At 39.2% G+C, this 26,627-nt stretch overlaps 3 protein-coding genes across 3 annotated transcripts in view; 1 reads left to right on the top strand and 2 right to left on the bottom strand.

The window, feature by feature from the left end:
- Window positions 1-9,997, top strand: part of LOC124462012 — a 70,570-nt gene extending 60,573 nt beyond the window's left edge. Inside the window, exon 4 of the mRNA XM_047013410.1 lies at window positions 9,721-9,997. Coding sequence (XP_046869366.1) covers window positions 9,721-9,997 — 277 coding nt within the window. The remainder of the gene's footprint in view (window positions 1-9,720) is intronic.
- A 6,074-nt stretch (window positions 9,998-16,071) lies between these two features.
- Window positions 16,072-16,461, bottom strand: LOC124462010 (cellular nucleic acid-binding protein homolog). The gene is made up of 2 exons (XM_047013408.1): window positions 16,162-16,461; window positions 16,072-16,097 (listed from the first exon to the last, which is right to left on the bottom strand). The coding sequence occupies exons 1-2, from the start codon at window positions 16,456-16,458 to the stop codon at window positions 16,080-16,082; spliced, it is 315 nt and encodes a 104-aa protein (XP_046869364.1). The 5' UTR covers window positions 16,459-16,461; the 3' UTR covers window positions 16,072-16,079.
- A 3,731-nt stretch (window positions 16,462-20,192) lies between these two features.
- LOC124462011 (cellular nucleic acid-binding protein homolog) lies at window positions 20,193-20,582 on the bottom strand. The gene is made up of 2 exons (XM_047013409.1): window positions 20,283-20,582; window positions 20,193-20,218 (listed from the first exon to the last, which is right to left on the bottom strand). The coding sequence occupies exons 1-2, from the start codon at window positions 20,577-20,579 to the stop codon at window positions 20,201-20,203; spliced, it is 315 nt and encodes a 104-aa protein (XP_046869365.1). The 5' UTR covers window positions 20,580-20,582; the 3' UTR covers window positions 20,193-20,200.
- Between the last annotated feature and the right edge of the window lie 6,045 nt (window positions 20,583-26,627).

The raw sequence follows: 26,627 nt of genomic DNA, 5'->3' as shown, positions 1-26,627 counted from the left end.
AGCATTTCCTGAAATATGTATCTAAGGCTAGGCAATCACGAAACTCACTTGGTCGACCAATCCTTATTCTGGAATTGCAATCGCATTTCCAAAGATCGTACTCGTGCGCGATACCAAAATACTTTCTAGAATATGCACAATAACTTGTAATCAAATGGAACTTTAGTTGTTCCTAAAATTTGTAAATATGGATGGACTATTCGAGCTTTGTGGGACGACCCATCATTTGAGAATTTTCCTCAAACGTTTGAAAAGTGGTTTGTTTATGGATTTGTTGGTCGAGCCCCACGTTGGGCGCCAATTATTAATATATGTAGTGACCAGAATGGGTTATGGTTCATATTTCTAACTCAACCTAGTTAACATCTAAAAGTCCCGAGTGTTGGTGGACTTGGTTCTTTTACAAGAACTTCGATTCAGAAGTATAGGCACTAAGGTTGGGGATAAGTCTTTAACATGAGCAGGATCCTCCGAAAGCGTTATGCTTCGTTGCGCTCATTAGTTGTTGAATTGACAAAATGATTAAACCATCAGTGTGATCAGGTTCGAGGATGCGCATTCTTGCTATGCTCGGGTCTAGCTCGTCGGATTGGTCGGAGTTCTTTCTCCCCTTTTCACACTCACTATCATTAATAAATTTAATGCGCGTTAAGAAAACTAAACTAACTACTAAATGTTAAAGGTGATGTTACTATTATTACTATTTCTAAGGTGCCAATTCACCATGACCTAAAGAAAGAAGACAAACATGAATCTAAATAAAGAATGGGAGAGAACTTAGATGTGATGAGTCTCTCTTCTTTACCCACCCGACCATGACAACTGTTCTAAATCAAAGGTTGTCCCAAAACAATGTAGTTTTTATTTCTTTTATGACATCTTATGAAAGTTCAGCAAGGATACTTGACAGACCATATTAGAGTAACTCAATCCATTATTTCGGTTTCGAACATAATTTGGGGTTTTCTTGACTTATTTTCTAACAAGTTTGGCAAAATTTCATATTTTTTTTTTTTGACTTCATTCTTTCAAATCCAAAAGTGACTTAAATTACTAACATCTTAAATATAAAAAAAAGAAAAGGATGTGCTAGATCCAACCATATGGAGATATTCCAAATATAATATATATATATATAAATTTTAAAGGATTAACACTTTACTCACGACTTTGGCTTACTTCACAGTTTTTCGTTGCAATCGTTGGGCCCAAGATGACGTTGAATTGGCTGTGGTGTGGTTTTTTAAAAAAACAGTTTTAGATTAATTATTTAAATGACAATGAAATATACTCCATAGGTTACCATACGCATAACGCTCCATTAGAACAAACAATTAAAGTAGGATTCTTAACTAGAGATTACTTAAATACTATAAAAAAAAGGTTAAAGCTCGTAATGAGCAAAAAAAATGAACTAAATTTAAATTGTTCGGTTTAAGTCCGTTGCTTAAGGAACGTTAGGTTATGATTGATTCCAATCGAATGACAAAGTGCGAATCTTTATAGATTATGAGAGATACTGACTCAATTTAACACTCTCCTTAACCACCTTGGGGTTTATTTACTTATTATTATTTACTTATTATTATATTTTTGTTCGGCCTACGAGCGATATGTGCGAGGTAGGGTATTTACGTGATTATATGACAACGAATAATTTTTAGCAGCCTAGACAGCTCCCTCTCAAGACGGTGTATGAGGATTTTATGTTTTTGCCTAATTTACGGCCTTCCTTCAGCGCCTTACATCACCGTATGTGAACCATGGTGCGTTCGTCGCCCTCAAATTTGGGAAGCTTCATCCACGAAATTCCGAGGCCTAGGCTTACTCTTAGCGCTAGTACGGATATTCGGCACCTTGTTACGGCTGGGACTGTGAAAACATGAATTTAGTTTACCGGGTCAGGGAATCATAACCTCACATAATTATACAAAAAAAAATATCACCTTTTGACTCTTTCACTTTTAACAAACTAACCGAATGGTTAGGTTTCACACTGTACTGGTCTTCAACTTTTGCACCGATACTGGCTAGATAGCCTGGTAATTAACTTTTTATTTTTTGGCTTGTCCACCACCACGTGGTATTACGACTTGAAATTTCTTTAAGCAAAAATCACTATATAATTTATGCAACTTCGCTTCGGCAGAACAGAATAGAATAAATTTGAGCTTAAGCACGCGTCTTATGCCAAAGAATTTGCGGACAGAGCTTTCTAACGGGTCTTTTCCCACATGTTGCGACGTGGCGTCTTTTCATTGGGCGATGCGCCTGCATCAGTTAACTGTACTCAAAGCTAAAACTCAACCCTGCAATTAAGTTGACCATGATCGTATCAGTGTAACCGTTCTGTTATTTGCTCTTTATGAAAGCGCGGTTAATTTAAAAAAATAAATTTTCTTTCTTTAGAAAGTTAAATATTTTAAAGAAAAATCCGGTCACTACAGTGTGTAGTGAGTTATTTGTAAAATATTGCAGTTCGAAGAAGAAGTTACTAGATTATTTTAAGGACTATCTTCAGTCATTTTCTAATAACAAGAAATACTTTTTGACAGTAAATCTTTTTAAAATATATAATTTTATTTTTTTGAGCTACTGTATATTTAAAAAACAGAAATAAGCATATTTCTAGAGTAATTTTTTTAAACTTTTCCTTAATTTTTAAACTTTTTTTCCTCAATGAAAATTAAAACCAGGCTGCAGTACTTTCATATTGAAAGAAGCTTTTATATATAGTAGGTTCAGTAGGTACAAAATTACCGATACCTTTTACTTAACCCATTCAAGTTTCAAGTTAGTTATTAATCATAAATCGCAAATGCAGCAAAAACCTTGGGGCGAAAATTTCATTGATGATTGGTTTAATGGGCGCCTGAATGTTTCTGGAAGTAACTCAGCTATATTTGAATCGATTGTCATGAAATTGGTTATGAATACTAAAATAGTCTTAGTTTTATCCCGTTTTATCAGTATTCAGAAGATATTTAGAAGAACAAAAGCCGCAAATTACATCAAATTATTGCATATAAAAAAGAATTTAATAGATCAGGCTTCAATATTCTATACATTCTATAATAAACAAAGAGACTAACAGAGTTGATTTTAAAGTTTCAATTCTGATTGTTTCCCTCAATTCACTTTAAAGGTTTCAAGTAGAACTCTTAGCCTACTCACACACAGTTCTAAATACACACTTAAGCACAAAAAACACACACAACTACAAATACATTCATCATACGCAACGTTGGCGTTGCTGTTAGCCTTAAACTTTTCCATTAAGCCAAATATTATTAATTACATTTTAACTCCAACCAAATAGCAAGGCAAAAAACAATAAAACAAAAAACCACGCAAAAGATTTTGTTTGATGAAAATATATAATTTTTATTTGTATTTTTTTTTGCTTTTTGGCAAACAACAAATATTTTGAAAGCCAGCCAGGACAAAACGGGAACCTGTTTGGCCCCGGTGAACCGACTGCGGCGGCAGTCGAAGTCAGCAGCGTTTGTCTTGTTCGTTTTCAACTCGATCTTCTTCTTCTTCATCTTCATAAGCGTCAACATCTTTTGCCATATCAGCGCGCAAGGCGAGTAAGTTTTACATACGTTCTTTCAGATTTTAGTCATATTTTCATAGCCACAAAGTTTCATTAAGACCAGACGAAAAGAGATCCCCTACCCAAAAAAACAAAAAATCAAGATATCTGCCGCCATCTGATTCACTTCATGCTAATTTATCTCAATGTTGGTGTCGGCCTGTTTTAAACCGTGAGATAGTCTTAAAGTTTTGTTTTTGTTTCTTTCATGCCGGTCGCCAACCATTTTAACGCATTTCTTACCGAATTAGGTTTCACTCAAATGTATACTGCTCTATACTCGCCTCAGAGTAGTTTAGCAAAACGCGTTCACGACAATAGCTTAGAAAATAACGAAGCTATTGAGAAAAGTCACTGTTCGTGACTTTGCCATTTGTATGGGAGCTATGTGATATAGTGATCCGATCCGGCTGAATCCGAGATATACAACCCCTGCAGTATATACAAGCCTAAATGCAAAATTTCAGCTTTGTAGCTACACCGGTCTAAGAGGAGTTTGCGTTGATCCAGACGGACGGACGAACATGGCTATTTGAACTCGTCACGTCGTGCTGATTCAGCATATATATACTTTATATGGTTGGAGATGCTTCATTGTATACGTTGCACACTTCTGACCAAAATTAATATACCCTTTTTGCAAGGGTATAAAAAGAGTTTGGGACATGTAAAAATACACAAATACATATAGTTTGAAGCCCTTGCATCAAACTGCTTGATCAGCGTTCACATGCTAGATTGGGTCTAGCTCATGTTAAGCTTGTGCAAAGTGATGACTTTCACTCGTTGCAGAAGACGGACGTGTTTTTTTTTTGCGCCTATCAACTTTTATTTTTTTCGCGTTTTAATACTTTTCTATAACTTGTAAATTCATTATCGGCTTAATTAATAATAATTCCAGCATCCGACCTTTATTTTTTTCGCGAATCTTGCTGTCGCTTTTGTGTTTTTGTTTAAATTTAAATAAAATCAAAACTTAAAACAATACTTGCATTAGCGGTGTTGTTGATTTGTTTATCTCTTTTGCTTTTTGTCTTTACCGTTTTAACTAACTCTCGCGCTCTTTCGTACAAATTGTCGTTGCATGTGACGCGCTCTCCCGCTCATTCGTATTCTGGTTTGATTTGTGCTCTCGTCTCTTTTAATTCTTTAGTTGTGAAGGCTTACTTAGCGGACGTTGACGATACTATGCGCAGTACGTTCAAGTGGCCCTACGACACCAGGACAAAGCCTGTTACGCGCGAGCCCAAGCAGATAACTGCCCACCTCCCACCCGACCGACCGAGGGGTGCAGCCGTATAACGCACGGCACGAATCGCGTGGACAAAATTCACAATAGAAAAGACAGACAAACACATAATACTATAGCTATCTATTAACTAAATGGGATAGGATAGATGTTTTAAGCATATTAATAGAAAACTCTGAGCCGATTACAGGGGATAGAAGATTGTAATCAGAGCAGAGGACCCTAAAAGGTTCATGCATAGCATAGTTAGAAGAACAACGACTAAGGGATAAAGGTATTAAAGGATGTCTACTCCGTCTATATGGTACCGACAGATTCACCTGAGCTAATAACTCAGGCGAGTCGATATCACCAATTAGGAGCTTGTGCATAAAAATGACACCAAGCATAATTCTACGGTTAGTTAGGGACGGAAGGTTAATCAAGAGAAGTCTACTAGAATACGAAGGCAAATTGACATTGCGATCCCAGTTTAAGCCACGAAGAGCAAATAGCAAGAACTGCTTTTGAACGGATTCTAGTCTAATCTGGTGCGACTCATATTGAGGTGACCAAATGCAAGATCCATACTCTAGAATAGGACGGACAAGCGAAGTAAAAAGAACTTTAGTTGTATAGGGGTCATCAAATTCTTTTGACCATCTTTTAATGAAACCCAGGACACTCATGGCCTTTGCGACCGTGGTGGAAATATGGGTGTTAAAATTTAACTTATGGTCCATAAGTACGCCCAAATCATTCATATTATTTAGACGTTCTAAAGAGCTGTTGTTTAGAAAATAAGTGACCAGTTGAGGAGAGTTACGAAAAAAAGTCATTGCCTTACATTTGGTAGTATTAAGATTTAGTAGATTAAACTGGCACCAGGATTGAAAGTTTTTAAGATCAGCTTGTAGCCGACTAAATGAATCTGTATCTTTATAAGTAAGACAAAGCTTGACATCGTCAGCATACATAAGCACACGCGAATGAACAATGACTGATGGAAGATCGTTAATAAATAGTGTGAAGAGCAGAGGGCCAAGATGACTACCTTGAGGTACACCAGAAGTCACAGAAATGGAAACGGAAAAAGAAGAATTACAGATTTTAAATTACACAGATTTTTTACCTTTAGAATTTTTATTTTTTTGTATTTCCTTTTTTAATTAAATTAAACTTTTTGATACAATGGTAGTCTGGTAAAAAAATGATTATATTGTTTGTTGGTTGTGTGACAATGCGGTTCACGTTAAGTGTGCAGCCGTCTCTCAAAGCTTGGCTTATAATTGTTCTTCCACTCTTTTTTATGCTGTGCACTTTAGCTGTCTCTTTGTATTTATTGATTTCATATCGATAATTATCTTAGTGCTGTGTTTTTAAATTTTCTATATATGTTTATCTATTTTTGTTTTTTTTTTCCTTTGGCTTTTCAATGGCTTGTTGTCTACCTACTTGCAGGCATTCTGTTCGTTTGCGATAATCTAATTCACTTAAAATGTGCTGGCCTGAACGGCCGCGACTATGACAAATTGTCTGGTTTGTCTGTGTCTAATCCTGAGCTTGGATTAATGCGCTGGACTTTCGCATCTTGAGCCAACCAGTAGCTTGATTTCGGTTTAAAGTTTCTTTCCTTAAACAAACTGGCCAAACAGCTGTCTAACGAGTGTGACTCTAGCGTACATTTATTGTCGCAAATTAAGTTCGTTCCACGATCTGAGAAGTTACCCAAGAAATGTACCCTTGAGTTGCCTCATAAGCAGTAGCCAGCACTCTCTATTACAAATTCTCCCATCTTACTTTCGCCTACACCATCTTCTTGTCCCTCTTTATGCTCTTCTTTTCAAATTGAAGTACCCAGAACAAGCATGCCGAACAGACTAGAACCCCAGAGAGCGGCGCAGCGAGAGCGAAAAACGTTCGCTAGTAGCAGTGTCGCTACGCATCAAAAATAATTCAGTCTGCCACAGATCGCAGAACGATGAACGCATGTCTGTGTCGCTGCCCTTCAGTACCGGTCGCCGGGGAATCGCCGGGGACATGTCGCTTTGTGCTTTTCATACAACAGCTGTGTACTTTACTAGCTTTTAAAAATTTCCGACGTAATGCTGTTCTTGAAGTCAATTATTTCTAAACCAGTTGCTAATGTTTTTTTTTTGTGAGAAAAAAAATTAAATTATTACAAAAATTTTTATCTTTTGGCACAGCTCGGGGTCGAACTCGCATTTAATTTTGTTGGCAAAATACTTTGATTTCCTTTCACTCTCTGTACTCATATTTTCTTACTCTTTTGATTAGCATTCGATTATAAATAATGCTATTAATTTAATTTAATACTTTGCCAACAAAATTGCTATTCACTATGTGGTGTATATTATACATGTAAACTCTCTATTATTTTCATTAATTAATCCCTTGGGATTGTCTTTTTATTTTCGGATTTTATTTCTGTTTTTTATTAATTGCACATGTGGTCTTATTGCCTATTTTTGAGAGAGTGTGCCCGTACCCCGCCTTAGTGTATTATACCCCTTTAGTGTGACCAAATTCGGTTATCGGGGAAATTCACTGAGACGAAGAGCGGGCTTATCTAAAATATTCTTAATGTTTACATTCGGGCAATCCTGACATTTGATCGACCTCGATCATACAATATAACATACAACATACAATATACATATACAAATACTGCTTATCAAATACATATTACAAACAGAAACTCACAGTTTTATCACACGCATGCATCCACGGCTTGAGTCGGGCTGATTCTAAGATACCTTTGTAGGGCAATTGAGTAAGTTGACAATCATCAATATCAGTGACTTCGTAACGGTCATTTGGAAGAACTCGATTTATCTTATAAGGACCACGGTACTTAGGAGCGAACTTTTTGCACGATCCGGGAGTGACATCAACATTGCGAATGGCAACAAAATCATTGACTCTATAGGATAAAGGTGCCTTATGCCTTAAAGCGTACCGCTTTTCATTGCGCTCCTGCGATAATTGAATTTTCGCACTTGCCTCTTGCCTAGTGGCCTCAAGGTTACAGGGGTTTTCTGAACTAAATTTCTCGTCAAGATACTCGGTTAATTCGTCTACTAAGGGGCCTCGCTGATCGCAACCAAACAACAACATTGACGGAGTTTTACCGGTACTACACTGCACTGAGTTATTAATAGCGAACTCCACACGATTAACTAATTTATACCAATCGGCTTGGGCTAAAGGTTCTGACAGCTTTCCCAACATTGGGGTCATCACACGGTTCACGCGGATATCCGGATCTCTTATTTGTTCTGACTTCAATAATAAATCAACATCTTGCGGAGACGCACCCATTACACCAACTAGGTTTGCTGACTCATTTTGATCGAGCTGGTCACTTATTTCGCTTTGGTTACTCAATCTCGGATCAACATAACTTTCATTTAAAGAAACGCAAGGTTATTCTTAACCAGTTTTAACCGACTTTTTTCTAAACATAGCTCACACAGCCTGAAACAACTCTTCGCTAAATGAACACACGGGTTTGTCCCAAACGGTCCTAATTAATTCTTCCCTAAAGGAGCACATGGTTTTATTTTATACGGGCTTATCTCACACGGGTCTATCCTACACGGGTTTGTCTCACACGGGTGTATCTCACACGGGTCTATCTCACACGGTTTTATCTCACACGGGTTTTTCTCACACGGGTCTATCTCACACGGTTTTGTCTCAAACGGGTCTATATCACACGATTTTGTCTCAAACTTGTCTATCTCACACGGTTTTGTCTCAAACGGGTCAATCTGACACGGTTTTGTCTCAAACGGTTTTGAACAAATTTTCCCTCAAACGGTTTTAAATAATTCTTCTTTAAAGGAGCACACAGCTTGGTCAAATCTCTACCAGACTCACACGGTTTAACGCAACTTTCCTCAAAAGTAATATACGGTTCACAAGGTTCAATTGGGGCATTCTGGTCTCTTTTCACTAATAAATCGCAAGGATCAAAATCACCTTCTACAATATTCTCTAACAACTCGGTTTGCCGACTTAATGCGTCTACATGGCCCATGTTTGAACCGGGTCTATGAGCAATGGTATAATCAAAGTTTTCCAATTCCAACGACCACCGCGCAATGCGGGGATTTATTGATTTTTTACTCAAGGTTTTGACCAATGAATTACAATCGGTAACGATCAAAAATGGTCTGTGTTTTAAATAAACGCGAAATCGGCGCACGGCATATATTATGGCCAAAGTTTCAAGTTCAAAACTGTGATAACGGGACTCGGCGGCTGTCGCCTTTCGGGAATAATAAGAGACTGGATGCATTTTGCCATCAGTCTGTCTTTGCATCAAAGAGGCACCAAAGCCATTTGAACTGGCGTCAGTATGCAAATCAGTTTCGTAAGTAGGGTTAAAGATAGCAAGCTAATACGGGCGGACTGGATAAGGCGGATCTTAATATGAGAAATACGTTTTTAGCGGTTTTGTTCATGGGAAATGGACCACCTTGTTTAAGCAACTCAGTTAACGGTTTAGCTATGCGGGAGAAATTCGGAACAAATTTGCGAAAATAAGAGAATAAGCCTAAGCACGAGTGTAATGCTTTGCTGTTAAGTGGTTCTGGGTATTCTTGAATATCTTTTAAATGTGTATTATTTGGTAAAATTCCCTTATCACTGACTTCATATCCTAAATAATCAATGCTCTTCTGTAGGAAAATGCTTTTCTTCAAATTGAGCTCTAAATTGTACTGAATAAAACGATCTAACAGTTTTGCTAACAACTTATGATGCTGATCTACGGTGCGGGTGGCAAGAATAATATCGTCCATATAAAGTACAAGTTCTCGATCTCTAATCATATCACTAAGTATGTTCGATATAAATCTCTGAAATACAGAGAGCGGCGCAGCGAGAGCGAAAAACGTTCGCTCGCAGCAGTGTCGCTACGCATCAAAAATAATTCAGTCTGCCACAGATCGCAGAACGATGAACACATGTCTGTGTCGCTGCCCTTCAGTACCGGTCGCTGGGGAATCGCCGGGGACATGTCGCTTGTCCGCTGGGACAATCTAGCGCCATTAAAATTGCAGCGACATTTAACATTGCATGTCCTAGCTTTCAAGACCGGAACGACAACCTACAGTTGTCGCTACAGTTGTCGCTCCAGTCGCTAAGACAAATGTCCAAATGTCTTGCTGAACGCCGGGACAAACAAGCATTGTGTCGCCGCTTTGTCGGTGATGACTTTCACTCGTTGCAGAAGACGGACGTGTTTTTTTTTTGCGCCTATCAACTTTTATTTTTTTTCGCGTTTTAATACTTTTCTATAACTTGTAAATTCATTATCGGCTTAATTAATAATAATTCCAGCATCCGACCTTTATTTTTTTCGCGAATCTTGCTGTCGCTTTTGTGTTTTTGTTTAAATTTAAATAAAATCAAAACTTAAAACAATACTTGCATTAGCGGTGTTGTTGATTTGTTTATCTCTTTTGCTTTTTGTCTTTACCGTTTTAACTAACTCTCGCGCTCTTTCGTACAAATTGTCGTTGCATGTGACGCGCTCTCCCGCTCATTCGTATTCTGGTTTGATTTGTGCTCTCGTCTCTTTTAATTCTTTAGTTGTGAAGGCTTACTTAGCGGACGTTGACGATACTACATATTAATAGAAAACTCTGAGCCGATTACAGGGGATAGAAGATTGTAATCAGAGCAGAGGACCCTAAAAGGTTCATGCATAGCATAGTTAGAAGAACAACGACTAAGGATAAAGGTATTAAAGGATGTCTACTCCGTCTATATGGTACCGACAGATTCACCTGAGCTAATAACTCAGGCGAGTCGATATCACCAATTAGGAGCTTGTGCATAAAAATGACACCAAGCATAATTCTACGGTTAGTTAGGGACGGAAGGTTAATCAAGAGAAGTCTACTAGAATACGAAGGCAAATTGACATTGCGATCCCAGTTTAAGCCACGAAGAGCAAATAGCAAGAACTGCTTTTGAACGGATTCTAGTCTAATCTGGTGCGACTCATATTGAGGTGACCAAATGCAAGATCCATACTCTAGAATAGGACGGACAAGCGAAGTAAAAAGAACTTTAGTTGTATAGGGGTCATCAAATTCTTTTGACCATCTTTTAATGAAACCCAGGACACTCATGGCCTTTGCGACCGTGGTGGAAATATGGGTGTTAAAATTTAACTTATGGTCCATAAGTACGCCCAAATCATTCATATTATTTAGACGTTCTAAAGAGCTGTTGTTTAGAAAATAAGTGACCAGTTGAGGAGAGTTACGAAAAAAAGTCATTGCCTTACATTTGGTAGTATTAAGATTTAGTAGATTAAACTGGCACCAGGATTGAAAGTTTTTAAGATCAGCTTGTAGCCGACTAAATGAATCTGTATCTTTATAAGTAAGACAAAGCTTGACATCGTCAGCATACATAAGCACACGCGAATGAACAATGACTGATGGAAGATCGTTAATAAATAGTGTGAAGAGCAGAGGGCCAAGATGACTACCTTGAGGTACACCAGAAGTCACAGAAATGGAAACGGAAAAAGAAGAATTAAAAAGTACCTTCTGTTTTCTATTTGTTAAATATTCTCGAACCCAAGAAAGGAAAAGGGGTGGAAACCCAATGTCGCTCAGCTTAGAAAGTAACTTACTCTGCACATTAACCCTTGTGTCAGAACCGGTCAGTATATTCTTATACACAGATTTTTTACCTTTAGAATTTTTATTTTTTTGTATTTCCTTTTTTAATTAAATTAAACTTTTTGATACAATGGTAGTCTGGTAAAAAAATGATTATATTGTTTGTTGGTTGTGTGACAATGCGGTTCACGTTAAGTGTGCAGCCGTCTCTCAAAGCTTGGCTTATAATTGTTCTTCCACTCTTTTTTATGCTGTGCACTTTAGCTGTCTCTTTGTATTTATTGATTTCATATCGATAATTATCTTAGTGCTGTGTTTTTAAATTTTCTATATATGTTTATCTATTTTTGTTTTTTTTTTCCTTTGGCTTTTCAATGGCTTGTTGTCTACCTACTTGCAGGCATTCTGTTCGTTTGCGATAATCTAATTCACTTAAAATGTGCTGGCCTGAACGGCCGCGACTATGACAAATTGTCTGGTTTGTCTGTGTCTAATCCTGAGCTTGGATTAATGCGCTGGACTTCGCATCTTGAGCCAACCAGTAGCTTGATTTCGGTTTAAAGTTTCTTTCCTTAAACAAACTGGCCAAACAGCTGTCTAACGAGTGTGACTCTAGCGTACATTTATTGTCGCAAATTAAGTTCGTTCCACGATCTGAGAAGTTACCCAAGAAATGTACCCTTGAGTTGCCTCATAAGCAGTAGCCAGCACTCTCTATTACAAATTCTCCCATCTTACTTTCGCCTACACCATCTTCTTGTCCCTCTTTATGCTCTTCTTTCAAATTGAAGTACCAGAACAAGCATGCCGAACAGACTAGAACCCCAGAGAGCGGCACAGCGAGAGCGAAAAACGTTCGCTAGTAGCAGTGTCGCTACGCATCAAAAATAATTCAGTCTGCCACAGATCGCAGAACGATGAACGCATGTCTGTGTCGCTGCCCTTCAGTACCGGTCGCCGGGGAATCGCCGGGGACATGTCGCTTTGTGCTTTTCATACAACAGCTGTGTACTTTACTAGCTTTTAAAAATTTCCGACGTAATGCTGTTCTTGAAGTCAATTATTTCTAAACCAGTTGCTAATGTTTTTTTTTGTGAGAAAAAAAATTAAATTATTACAAAAATTTTATCTTTTGGCACAGCTCGGGGTCGAACTCGCATTTAATTTTGTTGGCAAAATACTTTGATTTCCTTTCACTCTCTGTACTCATATTTTCTTACTCTTTTGATTAGCATTCGATTATAAATAATGCTATTAATTTAATTTAATACTTTGCCAACAAAATTGCTATTCACTATGTGGTGTATATATACATGTAAACTCTCTATTATTTTCATTAATTAATCCCTTGGGATTGTCTTTTTATTTTCGGATTTTATTTCTGTTTTTTATTAATTGCACATGTGGTCTTATTGCCTATTTTTGAGAGAGTGTGCCCGTACCCCGCCTTAGTGTATTATACCCCTTTAGTGTGACCAAATTCGGTTATCGGGGAAATTCACTGAGACGAAGAGCGGGCTTATCTAAAATATTCTTAATGTTTACATTCGGGCAATCCTGACATTTGATCGACCTCGATCATACAATATAACATACAACATACAATATACATATACAAATACTGCTTATCAAATACATATTACAAACAGAAACTCACAGTTTTATCACACGCATGCATCCACGGCTTGAGTCGGGCTGATTCTAAGATACCTTTGTAGGGCAATTGAGTAAGTTGACAATCATCAATATCAGTGACTTCGTAACGGTCATTTGGAAGAACTCGATTTATCTTATAAGGACCACGGTACTTAGGAGCGAACTTTTTGCACGATCCGGGAGTGACATCAACATTGCGAATGGCAACAAAATCATTGACTCTATAGGATAAAGGTGCCTTATGCCTTAAAGCGTACCGCTTTTCATTGCGCTCCTGCGATAATTGAATTTCGCACTTGCCTCTTGCCTAGTGGCCTCAAGGTTACAGGGGTTTTCTGAACTAAATTTCTCGTCAAGATACTCGGTTAATTCGTCTACTAAGGGGCCTCGCTGATCGCAACCAAACAACAACATTGACGGAGTTTTACCGGTACTACACTGCACTGAGTTATTAATAGCGAACTCCACACGATTAACTAATTTATACCAATCGGCTTGGGCTAAAGGTTCTGACAGCTTTCCCAACATTGGGGTCATCACACGGTTCACGCGGATATCCGGATCTCTTATTTGTTCTGACTTCAATAATAAATCAACATCTTGCGGAGACGCACCCACTACACCAACTAGGTTTGCTGACTCATTTTGATCGAGCTGGTCACTTATTTCGCTTTGGTTACTCAATCTCGGATCAACATAACTTTCATTTAAAGAAACGCAAGGTTATTCTTAACCAGTTTTAACCGACTTTTTTCTAAACATAGCTCACACAGCCTGAAACAACTCTTCGCTAAATGAACACACGGGTTTGTCCCAAACGGTCCTAATTAATTCTTCCCTAAAGGAGCACATGGTTTTATTTTATACGGGCTTATCTCACACGGGTCTATCCTACACGGGTTTGTCTCACACGGGTGTATCTCACACGGGTTTTTCTCACACGGGTCTATCTCTCGGTTTTGAACAAATTTTCCCTCAAACGGTTTTAAATAATTCTTCCCTAAAGGAGCACACAGCTTGGTCAAATCTCTACCAGACTCACACGGTTTAACGCAACTTTCCTCAAAAGTAATATACGGTTCACAAGGTTCAATTGGGGCATTCTGGTCTCTCTTCACTAATAAATCGCAAGGATCAAAATCACCTTCTACAATATTCTCTAACAACTCGGTTTGCCGACTTAATGCGTCTACATGGCGCATGTTTGAACCGGGTCTATGAGCAATGGTATAATCAAAGTTTTCCAATTCCAACGACCACCGCGCAATGCGGGGATTTATTGATTTTTTACTCAAGGTTTGGACCAATGAATTACAATCGGTAACGATCAAAAATGGTCTGTGTTTTAAATAAACGCGAAAGCGGCGCACGGCATATATTATGGCCAAAGTTTCAAGTTCAAAACTGTGATAACGGGACTCGGCGGCTGTCGCCTTTCGGGAATAATAAGAGACTGGATGCATTTTGCCATCAGTCTGTCTTTGATGCAAAGAGGCACCAAAGCCATTTGAACTGGCGTCAGTATGCAACTCAGTTTCGTAAGTAGGGTTAATGATAGCTAATACGGGCGGACTGGATAAGGCGGATCTTAATGTGAGAAATACGTTTTTAGCGGTTTTGTTCATCGGAAATGGGCCACCTTGTTTAAGCAACTCAGTTAACGGTTTAGCTATGCGGGAGAAATTCCGAACAAATTTGCGAAAATAAGAGAATAATCCTAAGCACGAGTGTAATGCTTTGCTGTTAAGTGATTCTGGGTATTCTTGAATAGCTTTTAAATGTGTATTATTTGGTAAAATTACCTTATCACTGACTTCATATCCTACATAATCTATGCTCTTCTGTAGGAAAATGCTTTTCTTCATATTGAGCTCTAAATTGTACTGAATAAATCGATCTAACAGTTTTGCTAACAACTTATGATGCTGATCTATGGTGCGGGTGGCAAGAATAATATCGTCCATATAAACTACAAGTTCTCGATCTCTAATCATATCACTAAGTATGTTCGATATAAATCTCTGAAATACAGCTGGTCCGTTCTTTAGACCAAAAGGCATTCTCAGATAATCGAACTGCCCATCTGGTGTAACGAATGCGGTGTATTTAATTGAATCCTCTTCCATACCTACATGGTAAAAACCACTTTTCAAATCTATGACGGAGAAAACGGTCTTGCCCTCCAGGTATTCTAGGCAATCGTCTATCAAATGCAACGGAAAATTATCCCTCACAGTCTTCTTATTTAAACCTCGATAATCAACGCACATTCGAATATTGCCATCCTTTTTCCGCACTTGGACGATGGCGGACACATAGGGGGAATCGCTTGGTCGCATTATTGGCTAACAACTCACTAACTATTTTGAAAACGATTCCTCTTTCATAATATGATAATCCCCTAGGACTACTATGAAATGGTTTTGTATCTGTCAGACATATTCTCATCATATATTTGGGCAACCCGTAATTAATTGAAAATCGGTCAATGTAATGCTCATGCACGATGTCTCGGCACTCACGCATCGCGCCTAAGCCAAATTCACTGCCAGCAGTAGTATTCCCGGTATCTGACAGCGTTGCACACACGGTTTGCAACTAAGTTAGCCATTCTCGAAACAGGGATGCACAGAAGGATTTGTAAACAAAAGCAATCGTACTCTTTAATGATGCGCAATTCTTTTCATACTTTCTTACATTTTCAATCAATGAGAACTTAAGACCTATTTTATTCAAGGCGTCTCTACCACGAAGTAGTTGAGTCGGCATAATATTATCGGGAAAAATGGAATTTCATAATATTTTTTGCAAAACAGAACTAAACATTTGACTGTTCCAAAAGTCAGAATAGTGCCACCGCTCAGTTCACGAAAAGAACTTTTAACTAATTTATCGCAATCTAAATGCGGCATCAACGCTCTACTGGCAAAACTTACTGGGCTTCCGGAATCTAATAGGGCAAAAATATTATTAACATCAGTGCATCCCCATTTACAAGATATTCTTAAACTTACTAATTGAATAAATGACTTATCATCAATGGTGTCCGGGTCTTCACAAGAGCTCATTGCGGCAATCTGGGTTCGCATTGGACAATTCCGGTATTGATGGCCCACTTTGAAGCACCGATAGCAACTTCTTTTTGGTCTCTCCGGGCGTGGACAGTCAAACATTAAGTGACCAATCTGGCGGCAATTGAAACATCTCTTCTCCTTTGCAGGAGGCCTAATGGCCTGCGCACGGTCTGAAGTCTGACGAGCCTGAGGAACGTAGTTTTTGGCTGGTGGCTGAACTGTCTGAAAACGCATCATCTTCTCTCGCAACTCGTTCAGAGAAGTACAATAATACAAAGGAGCTGACAATCCGGTTCGATCTTGTAGTCCGTCAACAATGTATTTGACCACATCGGTGTCTTCAAAATTGCCCTGCTGAACAATATTTCGCATAATGATGAAATACTGCAAGAGTGACTCCTTTGCCAACCGGGCGCTTCCTCATCTGGTTAGCAATCTCGTAGTTTGTCATTTGTAGGCCAAATACCTTCACAAGGGCATCCTTCAGCTCGTTCCAGGTTGTAGTCTTTTCATATGTCATGTATGCTTTAGCAGATACTTCCAGCAGTCGGTTGCCCAACGACCAACATTGGGCATCACTCAGTACATAGACTCTAGCCGCTTTCTCCAGCTCACTAATCCATACGTGAATGGACAGATCACCATCACCAGAGAATTTAGGTACGGTAGTTTCGACATCCTTCAAGTTCATGCGGCAATTATATTCCGGTCTGCTTAAGTTCTCCTCCAACTCCATAACACGTGTTTTTAGCTCCATTAGGTTTTTACGTGCTGTATACAATTCGATGCTACTAAGAATCGAAGCCAATTCGTCGGTTTCGCTCGCTTGTGCGCTTTCACGAACATGCACTGGCAACTGGTTAGCACCCACTTGATCCGGCGTACTTGGCTGTTCAATGTTTCCCACGCCGCGCTGCTCAATAAGAGGCTCCGGACCAACATCCACAAGTTGTCCGGCAAGCACACTGCTGTCTGTCTGCTCTTCGGGTACATCACTCTGTCCAGACTGATTCTGTGACATGACTGCTTTTACCAATGCTCGCAATTGGTAAATTGACGCCTCTCTGTCGCAAGGTACTTCCTGTGCCGCTAGCAACTCAAACAATGCGGTTTGGTTTAATTTAATGATCTCGGTGTATTTCATAAAAATACTTTCTTTAGGGCAAACTCCACACCTGATTTGTAAACTCTCTATTATTTTCATTAATTAATCCTATGGGATTGTCTTTTTATTTTCGGATTTTATTTCTGTTTTTTTATTAATTGCACATGTGGTCTTATTGCCTATTTTTGAGAGAGTGTACCCGTACCCCGCCTTAGTGTATTATACCCCTTTAGTGTTACCAAATTCGGTTATCGGGGAAATTCACTGAGACGAAGAGCGGGCTTATTTAAAATATTCTTAATGTTTACATACATAATATTTAAATAGCACTTACCTTTATTTATATCAAAAATCAATAAGAAAACACTAATACAATATATTTTCACTGAGTGCTCAGAAAAACGAAAAAGTTCTGCCGACGTCGGTGGCTCGCACAATGCGGCGACATTGTCGGCGGCGACAATTTGGTACTGAAGGGCTTTGAACTGAAAGCAAGTTAACACACATTTGCATTTACTTTGTGCCTGTTTTTTTTTTTTGTTTTTTTTTTTAATTCATTTATTTAGATGGTGGGATATAGTATAGTAAGTTATAGAAATTTAACAATAAATATTACAAGTAATAAAATAGGCTACATAGGTAAGAAAAAATAAACAGAAATATAGGAAAGAGAAAGTTTGTTACTGCTGGTGGCTTGTGCATTTGGGTGTAGGGAACATTACTTTCGGGACTAGCCAGTGGGCCATTGCATCGAAAGCACGTAGCCCTCTCGCGTTCTAGCCTGCGAAGCTCAGCTGCTGTAGATGCCGCATAGTCGCTGCATGCTCTCCAGTTAGATTCGTTTTCTAACATAATCGATATTAGATTGCCCGCGTTGATAGATGTACCCAGCTGTGTTCCCAGCCGAGTCCGCTGCTCCGCAAATCGGCCACACGTAAATAGTGCATGGCTAGCATCCTCCTCAATGTCTTCGGTGCACCAAGTGCATAGCGCACTATTGGCGATCTTGAAACGATGCAAATAGCTGCGAAAGCAGCCGTGCCCGCTTAAGAATTGTGTCATCGGGAACGACACTTGGCCATGATTTCTTCCTATCCAGGCTCTTATATTCGGTATAAGCGAGTGAGTCCATCTTCCGTTCAATGCCTCATCCCACCTCCTTTGCCATCTATCAATCGTGCGCTGCCTCGCCTGGTATAATCAAAGTTTACCAATTCCAACGACCACCGCGCAATGCGGGGATTTATTGATTTTTTACTCAAGGTTTGGACCAATGAATTACAATCGGTAACGATCAAAAATGGTCTGTGTTTTAAATAAACGCGAAAGCGGCGCACGGCATATATTATGGCCAAAGTTTCAAGTTCAAAACTGTGATAACGGGACTCGGCGGCTGTCGCCTTTCGGGAATAATAAGAGACTGGATGCATTTTGCCATCAGTCTGTCTTTGCATCAAAGAGGCACCAAAGCCATTTGAACTGGCGTCAGTATGCAACTCAGTTTCGTAAGTAGGGTTAATGATAGCTAATACGGGCGGACTGGATAAGGCGGATCTTAATGTGAGAAATACGTTTTTAGCGGTTTTGTTCATCGGAAATGGCCACCTTGTTTAAGCAACTCAGTTAACGGTTTAGCTATGCGGGAGAAATTCGGAACAAATTTGCGAAAATAAGAGAATAAGCCTAAGCACGAGTGTAATGCTTTGCTGTTAAGTGATTCTGGGTATTCTTGAATAGCTTTTAAATGTGTATTATTTGGTAAAATTACCTTATCACTGACTTCATATCCTACATAATCTATGCTCTTCTGTAGGAAAATGCTTTTCTTCATATTGAGCTCTAAATTGTACTGAATAAATCGATCTAACAGTTTTGCTAACAACTTATGATGCTGATCTATGGTGCGGGTGGCAAGAATAATATCGTCCATATAAACTACAAGTTCTCGATCTCTAATCATATCACTAAGTATGTTCGATATAAATCTCTGAAATACAGCTGGTCCGTTCTTTAGACCAAAAGGCATTCTCAGATAATCGAACTGCCCATCGGGTGTAACGAATGCGGTGTATTTAATTGAATCCTCTTCCATACCTACATGGTAAAAACCACTTTTCAAATCTATGACGGAGAAAACGGTCTTGCCCTCCAGGTATTCTAGGCAATCGTCTATCAAAGGCAACGGAAAATTATCCCTCACAGTCTTCTTATTTAAACCTCGATAATCAACGCACATTCGAATATTGCCATCCTTTTTCCGCACTTGGACGATGGCGGACACATAGGGGGAATCGCTTGGTCGCATTATTGGCTAACAACTCACTAACTATTTTGAAAACGATTCCTCTTTCATAATATGATAATCCCCTAGGACTACTATGAAATGGTTTTGTATCTGTCAGACATATTCTCATCATATATTTGGGCAACCCGTAATTAATTGAAAATCGGTCAATGTAATGCTCATGCACGATGTCTCGGCACTCACGCATCGCGCCTAAGCCAAATTCACTGCCAGCAGTAGTATTCCCGGTATCTGACAGCGTTGCACACACGGTTTGCAACTAAGTTAGCCATTCTCGAAACAGGGATGCACAGAAGGATTTGTAAACAAAAGCAATCGTACTCTTTAATGATGCGCAATTCTTTTCATACTTTCTTACATTTTCAATCAATGAGAACTTAAGACCTATTTTATTCAAGGCGTCTCTACCAAGAAGTAGTTGAGTCGGCATAATATTATCGGGAAAAATGGAATTTCATAATATTTTTTGCAAAACAAAGTCAGAATAGTGCCACCGCTCAGTTCATGAAAATAACTTTTAACTAATTTATCGCAATCTAAATGCGGCATCAACGCTCTACTGGCAAAACTTACTGGGCTTCCGGAATCTAATAGGGCAAAAATATTATTAACATCAGTGCATCCCCATTTACAAGATATTCTTAAACTTACTAATTGAATAAATGACTTATCATCAATGGTGTCCGGGTCTTCACAAGAGCTCATTGCGGCAATCTGGGTTCGCATTGGACAATTCCGGTATTGATGGCCCACTTTGAAGCACCGATAGCAACTTCTTTTTGGTCTCTCCGGGCGTGGACAGTCAAACATTAAGTGACCAATCTGGCGGCAATTGAAACATCTCTTCTCCTTTGCAGGAGGCCTAATGGCCTGCGCACGGTCTGAAGTCTGACGAGCCTGAGGAACGTAGTTTTTGGCTGGTGGCTGAACTGTCTGAAAACGCATCATCTTCTCTCGCAACTCGTTCAGAGAAGTACAATAATACAAAGGAGCTGACAATCCGGTTCGATCTTGTAGTCCGTCAACAATGTATTTGACCACATCGGTGTCTTCAAAATTGCCCTGCTGAACAATATTTCGCATAATGATGAAATACTGCAAGAGTGACTCCTTTGCCAACCGGGCGCTTCCTCATCTGGTTAGCAATCTCGTAGTTTGTCATTTGTAGGCCAAATACCTTCACAAGGGCATCCTTCAGCTCGTTCCAGGTTGTAGTCTTTTCATATGTCATGTATGCTTTAGCAGATACTTCCAGCAGTCGGTTGCCCAACGACCAACATTGGGCATCACTCAGTACATAGACTCTAGCCGCTTTCTCCAGCTCACTAATCCATACGTGAATGGACAGATCACCATCACCAGAGAATTTAGGTACGGTAGTTTCGACATCCTTCAAGTTCATGCGGCAATTATATTCCGGTCTGCTTAAGTTCTCCTCCAACTCCATAACACGTCGTGCGCTGCCTCGCCTCTGTGCGAGCGACCCTTCTAGTTGCGTTGTTGCTGCGAACTGCCAAGAACACTTCCTGATCCTCTAGGGCTAGTAGATCAATTGGTGGCATTCCCGCAATTACCAGTGCTGCCTCCGTGGATACCGTCCTGAATGCACAGCAGACTCGTAGAGCACTCAGCCGATATGTCGCTGCCAATCCTCTGGAGTAGCTAGGTGTTGCTGCTGCTCTGGCCCATATGGGCGCGCCATATAAGATAACGGATTTTAGAACCGTCATGAGGAGCTGCCTTCTCCATTGTTTGGGGCCCCTGGAGTTGAGCATTATACGCGAAAGTGCCCTGCAAGTGCCTGCAGCCTTTGTGTTAGTCATCGCCAAATGTTCCCTGAAACTTAGGCTGGTATCAATTATTACTCCAAGGTAACGCAGTGTTCGCTTAGACGCAACCATTTCGTCCGCAATTTTGATTGATGCTGTCTCCACCTTTTTTCTGCTACTGACTAGCACTGCCTCCGTTTTTTGTGCCGCCAGCTCCAACCCCATTCTGTCCAGCCAACTTTTGACCATCAACACTGCCTCATTGCAGTTAGTTTCTACCAGGCTCAGATGCTTCGCCACTACCACCAGTGCAATGTCGTCGGCGAAGCCCACCATCGTGCATCCTGCCGGTAGCGTCAAACGAAGAATGCCGTCATACATTACATTCCATAATGTCGGCCCTAATACCGAGCCCTGAGGGACTCCGGCTGAGATGTGATGCGTTCTAAGCCCGTCATCGGTACTGTACAGGAGAGTCCGGTTGCTGAGATAGCCACGTATGATACGTGTTAGGTACATGGGCACTCCAAAGCCTTCCAATGCAGCTAGAATTTTATTCCAGCGGGCAGAATTAAAAGCATTTTTGACGTCAAGTGTGACTATCAGGCAATACTCCTTGTTTCCGCCTTTCCATCTTGTGCCTTGAATTGCATTTGCCGCTATGTCTACAACTGTTTTTATGGCATCGACAGTCGAGCGTGCTCTGCGAAACCCGAACTGAAGCGGAGCCAAGTCCCCTACCTCTCTTATGGCCACTTCCAGTCTGCTGCAGATTACTCTTTCAAACACTTTGCCTAGAGTGTCTAGCAAGCAAATGGGCCTATATGCTGAGGGATCATCTGGTGGCTTATCAGGCTTGGGAATAAGGACCAGTTTCTGGATTTTCCATCTGCTTGGGAATATGCCTGACCTCATGCATAGGTTAAAAAGTTCTGCGAACGCCTCGGGCTGCAGGGACACCGCTAGCTTAGTGGCGCGGCTTGGTATTCCATCTGGGCCTGGCGCTTTGTCGTCTGCGATTTTCCTTGCAGCATCAATTACGTCTCTTACCGTAATCTCTACATCATATTCTGTTGGTGTCGCCGATGGATCTTGCGTTTCTGCTGGGTCATGCACTGTCGGGGAAAAGGCTAGATACGATGCGGCCGAGTTTCTCGGAATCTGTCGGAGCTTGCTGCTTGTGCCCGTGAAGCTTTTTTACAATTGTATTATATGCCTTTCCCCAAGGATCTGTGTCGGCCGTGTCACAAAGTTCGAGAAATAGCGTACGCTTGCTGTCTTTGATTGCTCTTTTTAAGTATTTTTCTCTTAGCCTTATACTGCTGCCTCAGTGTATCCGCATTATCGCTGCCTCCTGACCTAGAATATTGGCGACGCGCTATGTGGCAGTCTCTTCTTCTGCGGCAATATCGTTAGACCACCAGTACACGGGTGTGTGGTGTCGCCGATATGTGCATCGTCTTGCCATACTCCTGTTACATGCTTCTGTGAGGCAAGTTGTCACCGCATCTGCTGCAGTCTCCTACTTTGTGCCTGTGTGTGTGTGTACGTGTTGTGTGTTGCCCCTCCAATCATCGCTCTCAATTAATAGCATTGAGATTCTTTAACTTTATTGTTATTAACATAAAAATTTTTTAATTAGAATTAATTAAAAACATGGTAATTACAAAAAAAAATGAATACTTAACCAAGGCTAAATATTTTCTAGTAAAATTCGTTGAACAAAAAGATGAAGAAATCTGAAGACAAATAGAAATGGCAACAACAAAACAACACATCAATTATTAAACAAAAACCGAAAAAGAAACTCACCACCAACAAATAAGATGACAAAAAAAGTATAAAACAAAATGAAACACTTTTAGCCAACAGGTGAAAATTTCTTTCAACTCAAACAATTTAATAATAAATGAGCTAAAATTTAAAAGAATTGGAAAATAAATAACATCTTAAGAAACAATTTCAAATGGATTGGAAAATTATAAATTGAAGAAAAAATTAATTATACATTCTATTGATTTTAAAAGATCTCTAGTACTTAAGTACAGTGAAATATCGTTTTAATGAATTTGAAGTGTGTAGTGAGTTATTTGTAAAATATTGCAGTTCGAAGAAGAAGTTACTAGATTATTTTAAGGACTATCTTCAGTCATTTTCTAATAACAAGAAATACTTTTTGACAGTAAATCTTTTTAAAATATATAATTTTAGTTTTTTTACAGTATATTTAAAAAACAGAAATAAGCATATTTCTAGAGTAATTTTTTTAAACTTTTCCTTAATTTTTAAATTTTTTTTCCTCAATGAAAATTAAAACCAGGCTGCAGTACTTTTATATTGAAAAAAGCTTTAATATACAGTCGGTTCAGTAGGTACAAGATTACCTATACCTTTTACTTAACCCATTCAAGTTTCAAGTTAGTTATTAATCATAAATCGCAAATGCAGCAAAAACCTTGGGGCGAAAATTTCATTGATGATTAGTTTAATGGGCGCTTGAATGTTTCTGGAAGTAGCTCAGCTATATTTGAATCGATTGTCATGAAATTGGTTATGAATACTAAAATAGTCTTAGTTTTATTCAGTTTTATCAATATTCAAAAGATATTTAGAAGAACAAAAGCCACAAATTACATCAAATTATTGCATATAAAAAAGAATTTAATAGATTCAATATTCTATACATTCTATAATAAACAAAGAGATTAACAGAGTTGATTTTATAGTTTCAATTCTGATTGTTTCCCTCAATTCACTTTAAAGGTTACAAAAAGAACTCTTAGCCTACCCACACACAATTCTAAATACACACTTAAGCACAAAAAACACACACAACTACAAATACATTCATCATACGCAACGTTGGCGTTGCTGTTAGCCTTGAACTTTTCTATTAAGCCAAATATTATTAATTACATTTTAACGGTAACTCCAACCAAATAGCAAGGCAAAAAACAATAAAACAAAAAACCACACAAATGATTTTGTTTGATGAAAATATATAATTTGTATTTGTATTTTTTTTTGCTTTTTGGCAAACAACAAATATTTTGAAAGCCAGCCAGGACAAAACGGGAACCTGTTTGGCCACGGTGAACCGACTGCGGCGGCAGTCGACGTCGGCAGCGTTTGTCTTGTTCGTTTTCAACTCGATCTTCTTCTTCTTCATCTTCATAAGCGTCAACATCTTTTGCCATGTCAGCGCGCAAGGCGAGTAAGTTTTACATAAGTTATTTCAGATTTTAGTCATATTTTCATAGCCACAAAGTTTCATTAAGACCAGACGAAAAGAGATCCCCTACCCAAAAAAACAAAAAATCAAGATCTGCCGCCATCTGATTCACTTCATGCTAATTTATCTCAATGTTGGTGTCGGCCTGTTTTAAACCGTGAGATAGTCTCAAAGTTTTGTTTTTGTTTCTTTCATGCCGGTCGCCAACCATTTTCACGCATTTCTTACCGAATTAGGTTTCACTCAAATGTATACTGCTCTATACTCGCCTCAGAGTAGTCCAGCAAAACGCATTCACGACAATAGCTTAGAAAATAACGAAGCTATTGAGAAAAGTCACTGTTCGTGACTTTTCCATTTGTGTGGGAGCTATGTGATATAGTGATCCGATCCGGCTGAATCCGAGATATACAAAATTTCAGCTCTGTAGCTACACCGGTCTAAGAGGAGTTTGCATTGATCCAGACGGACGGACGAACATGGCTATTTGAATTCGTCTCGTCGTGCTGATCAAGCATTTATATACTTTATATGGTTGGAGATGCTTCATTCTATGCGTTGCACACTTCTGACCAAAATTAATATACCCTTTTTGCAAGGGTATAAAAAGAGTTTGGGACATGTAAAAATACACAAATACATATAGTTTGGAGCCCTTGCATCAAAGTGCTTGATCAGCGTTCACATGCTGGATTGGGTCTAGCTCATGTTAAGCTTGTGCATACATCACTTTCTGTCGTTGCAGAGGACGGACGTGTTTTTTTTTGTGCTTATCAATTTTTATTTTTTTTTTTCGCGATTAAATACTTTTCTATAACTTGTAAATTCATTATCGGCTTAATTAATAATAATGCCAGCATCCGAATTTTATTTTTTTCGCGAATCTTGCTGTCCCATTTGTGTTTTTGTTTAAATTTAAATAAAATCAAAACTTACAACAATACTTGCATTAGCGGTGTTGTTGTTTTGTTTATCTCTTTTGCTTTTGTGTCTTTACCGTTTTAACTAACTCTAATTTGACGCGGTCTCTCGCTCTTTCCTATTCTTGATTGATTTGCGCTCTCGTCTTTTGCATAGCCGCGACTCTGTTATATGTGTTTTTGTTTTTGTGCATTCATCTCTTTTTATTCTTCAGTTGTGAAGGCTTACTCTGCACATTAACCCTTGTGTCAGAACTGGTCAGTATATTCTTATACACAGATTTTTAACCTTTTGAATTTCTATTTTTTATTTCTTTTATTTCCTTTGTAATTAAATTAAACTTTTTGATAAAATGGTTGTCTGCTCAAAAAATAATTGCATAGTTGCCACTAATGCGGTTGACTCCCATGATTATATTCTTTGTTGGTTGTGTGACAATGCGGTTCACGTTAAGTGTGCAAGTTACACAGTCAAGGAGTCTATTGCTAAAGGTGGTGGCTTAAAATATGGATGTGATGCTTGCCGGGAGGTCGAGAATGAGATGCGCTCTTTCATGAGGCGGACTAGAGATAGTTTTGACACTTTAAGGGCAGGTTTTAATAAACTCTAAGCGGAGTTTACTGCGGTGGAGTTCAGAAGTTTATCGCTTATGAATGAGTCTCCGAAACGTAAAAGGACCAGTCCTTGGGGTGTTTCTGTATCTGTAGATCCGCCAGCGTCTCTTATCGTCCCCGACCGGTCTCATGCACCGTCCACTCCTAATGTACAGCAATTGATATCGTTTAAGAGCCCAGTTGTGAATGCTATTAGTAAGGAATTACCGATATCACCTGGGAATGATCTCTTAAAAACGATGCCTACTGTAGTGTCCGATGTGTCCGGGCAATTACCCATTCCAATGGAAATTGCCGATAGTTCTAAAAGTATCGAGGTCCCCTTAAACAAGTTGACTGCTGCAGTGGGTGACATGTCCAACGTTACTGCTGCGGCTGACGTTTCGGGACCGCGGCCTCTCGTTGGCATACCACCAAAGAAACATATATTTGTTTCTAGGCTAGACCCTGTTGTCACATC

The sequence above is a fragment of the Drosophila willistoni genome, unplaced genomic scaffold (assembly GCF_018902025.1).
Source record: "Drosophila willistoni isolate 14030-0811.24 unplaced genomic scaffold, UCI_dwil_1.1 Seg819, whole genome shotgun sequence".
NCBI lineage: Eukaryota > Metazoa > Arthropoda > Insecta > Diptera > Drosophilidae > Drosophila > Drosophila willistoni.
Note: the sequence above shows the minus strand (reverse complement) of the source record. Positions and strands in the feature narration are given on the sequence as shown.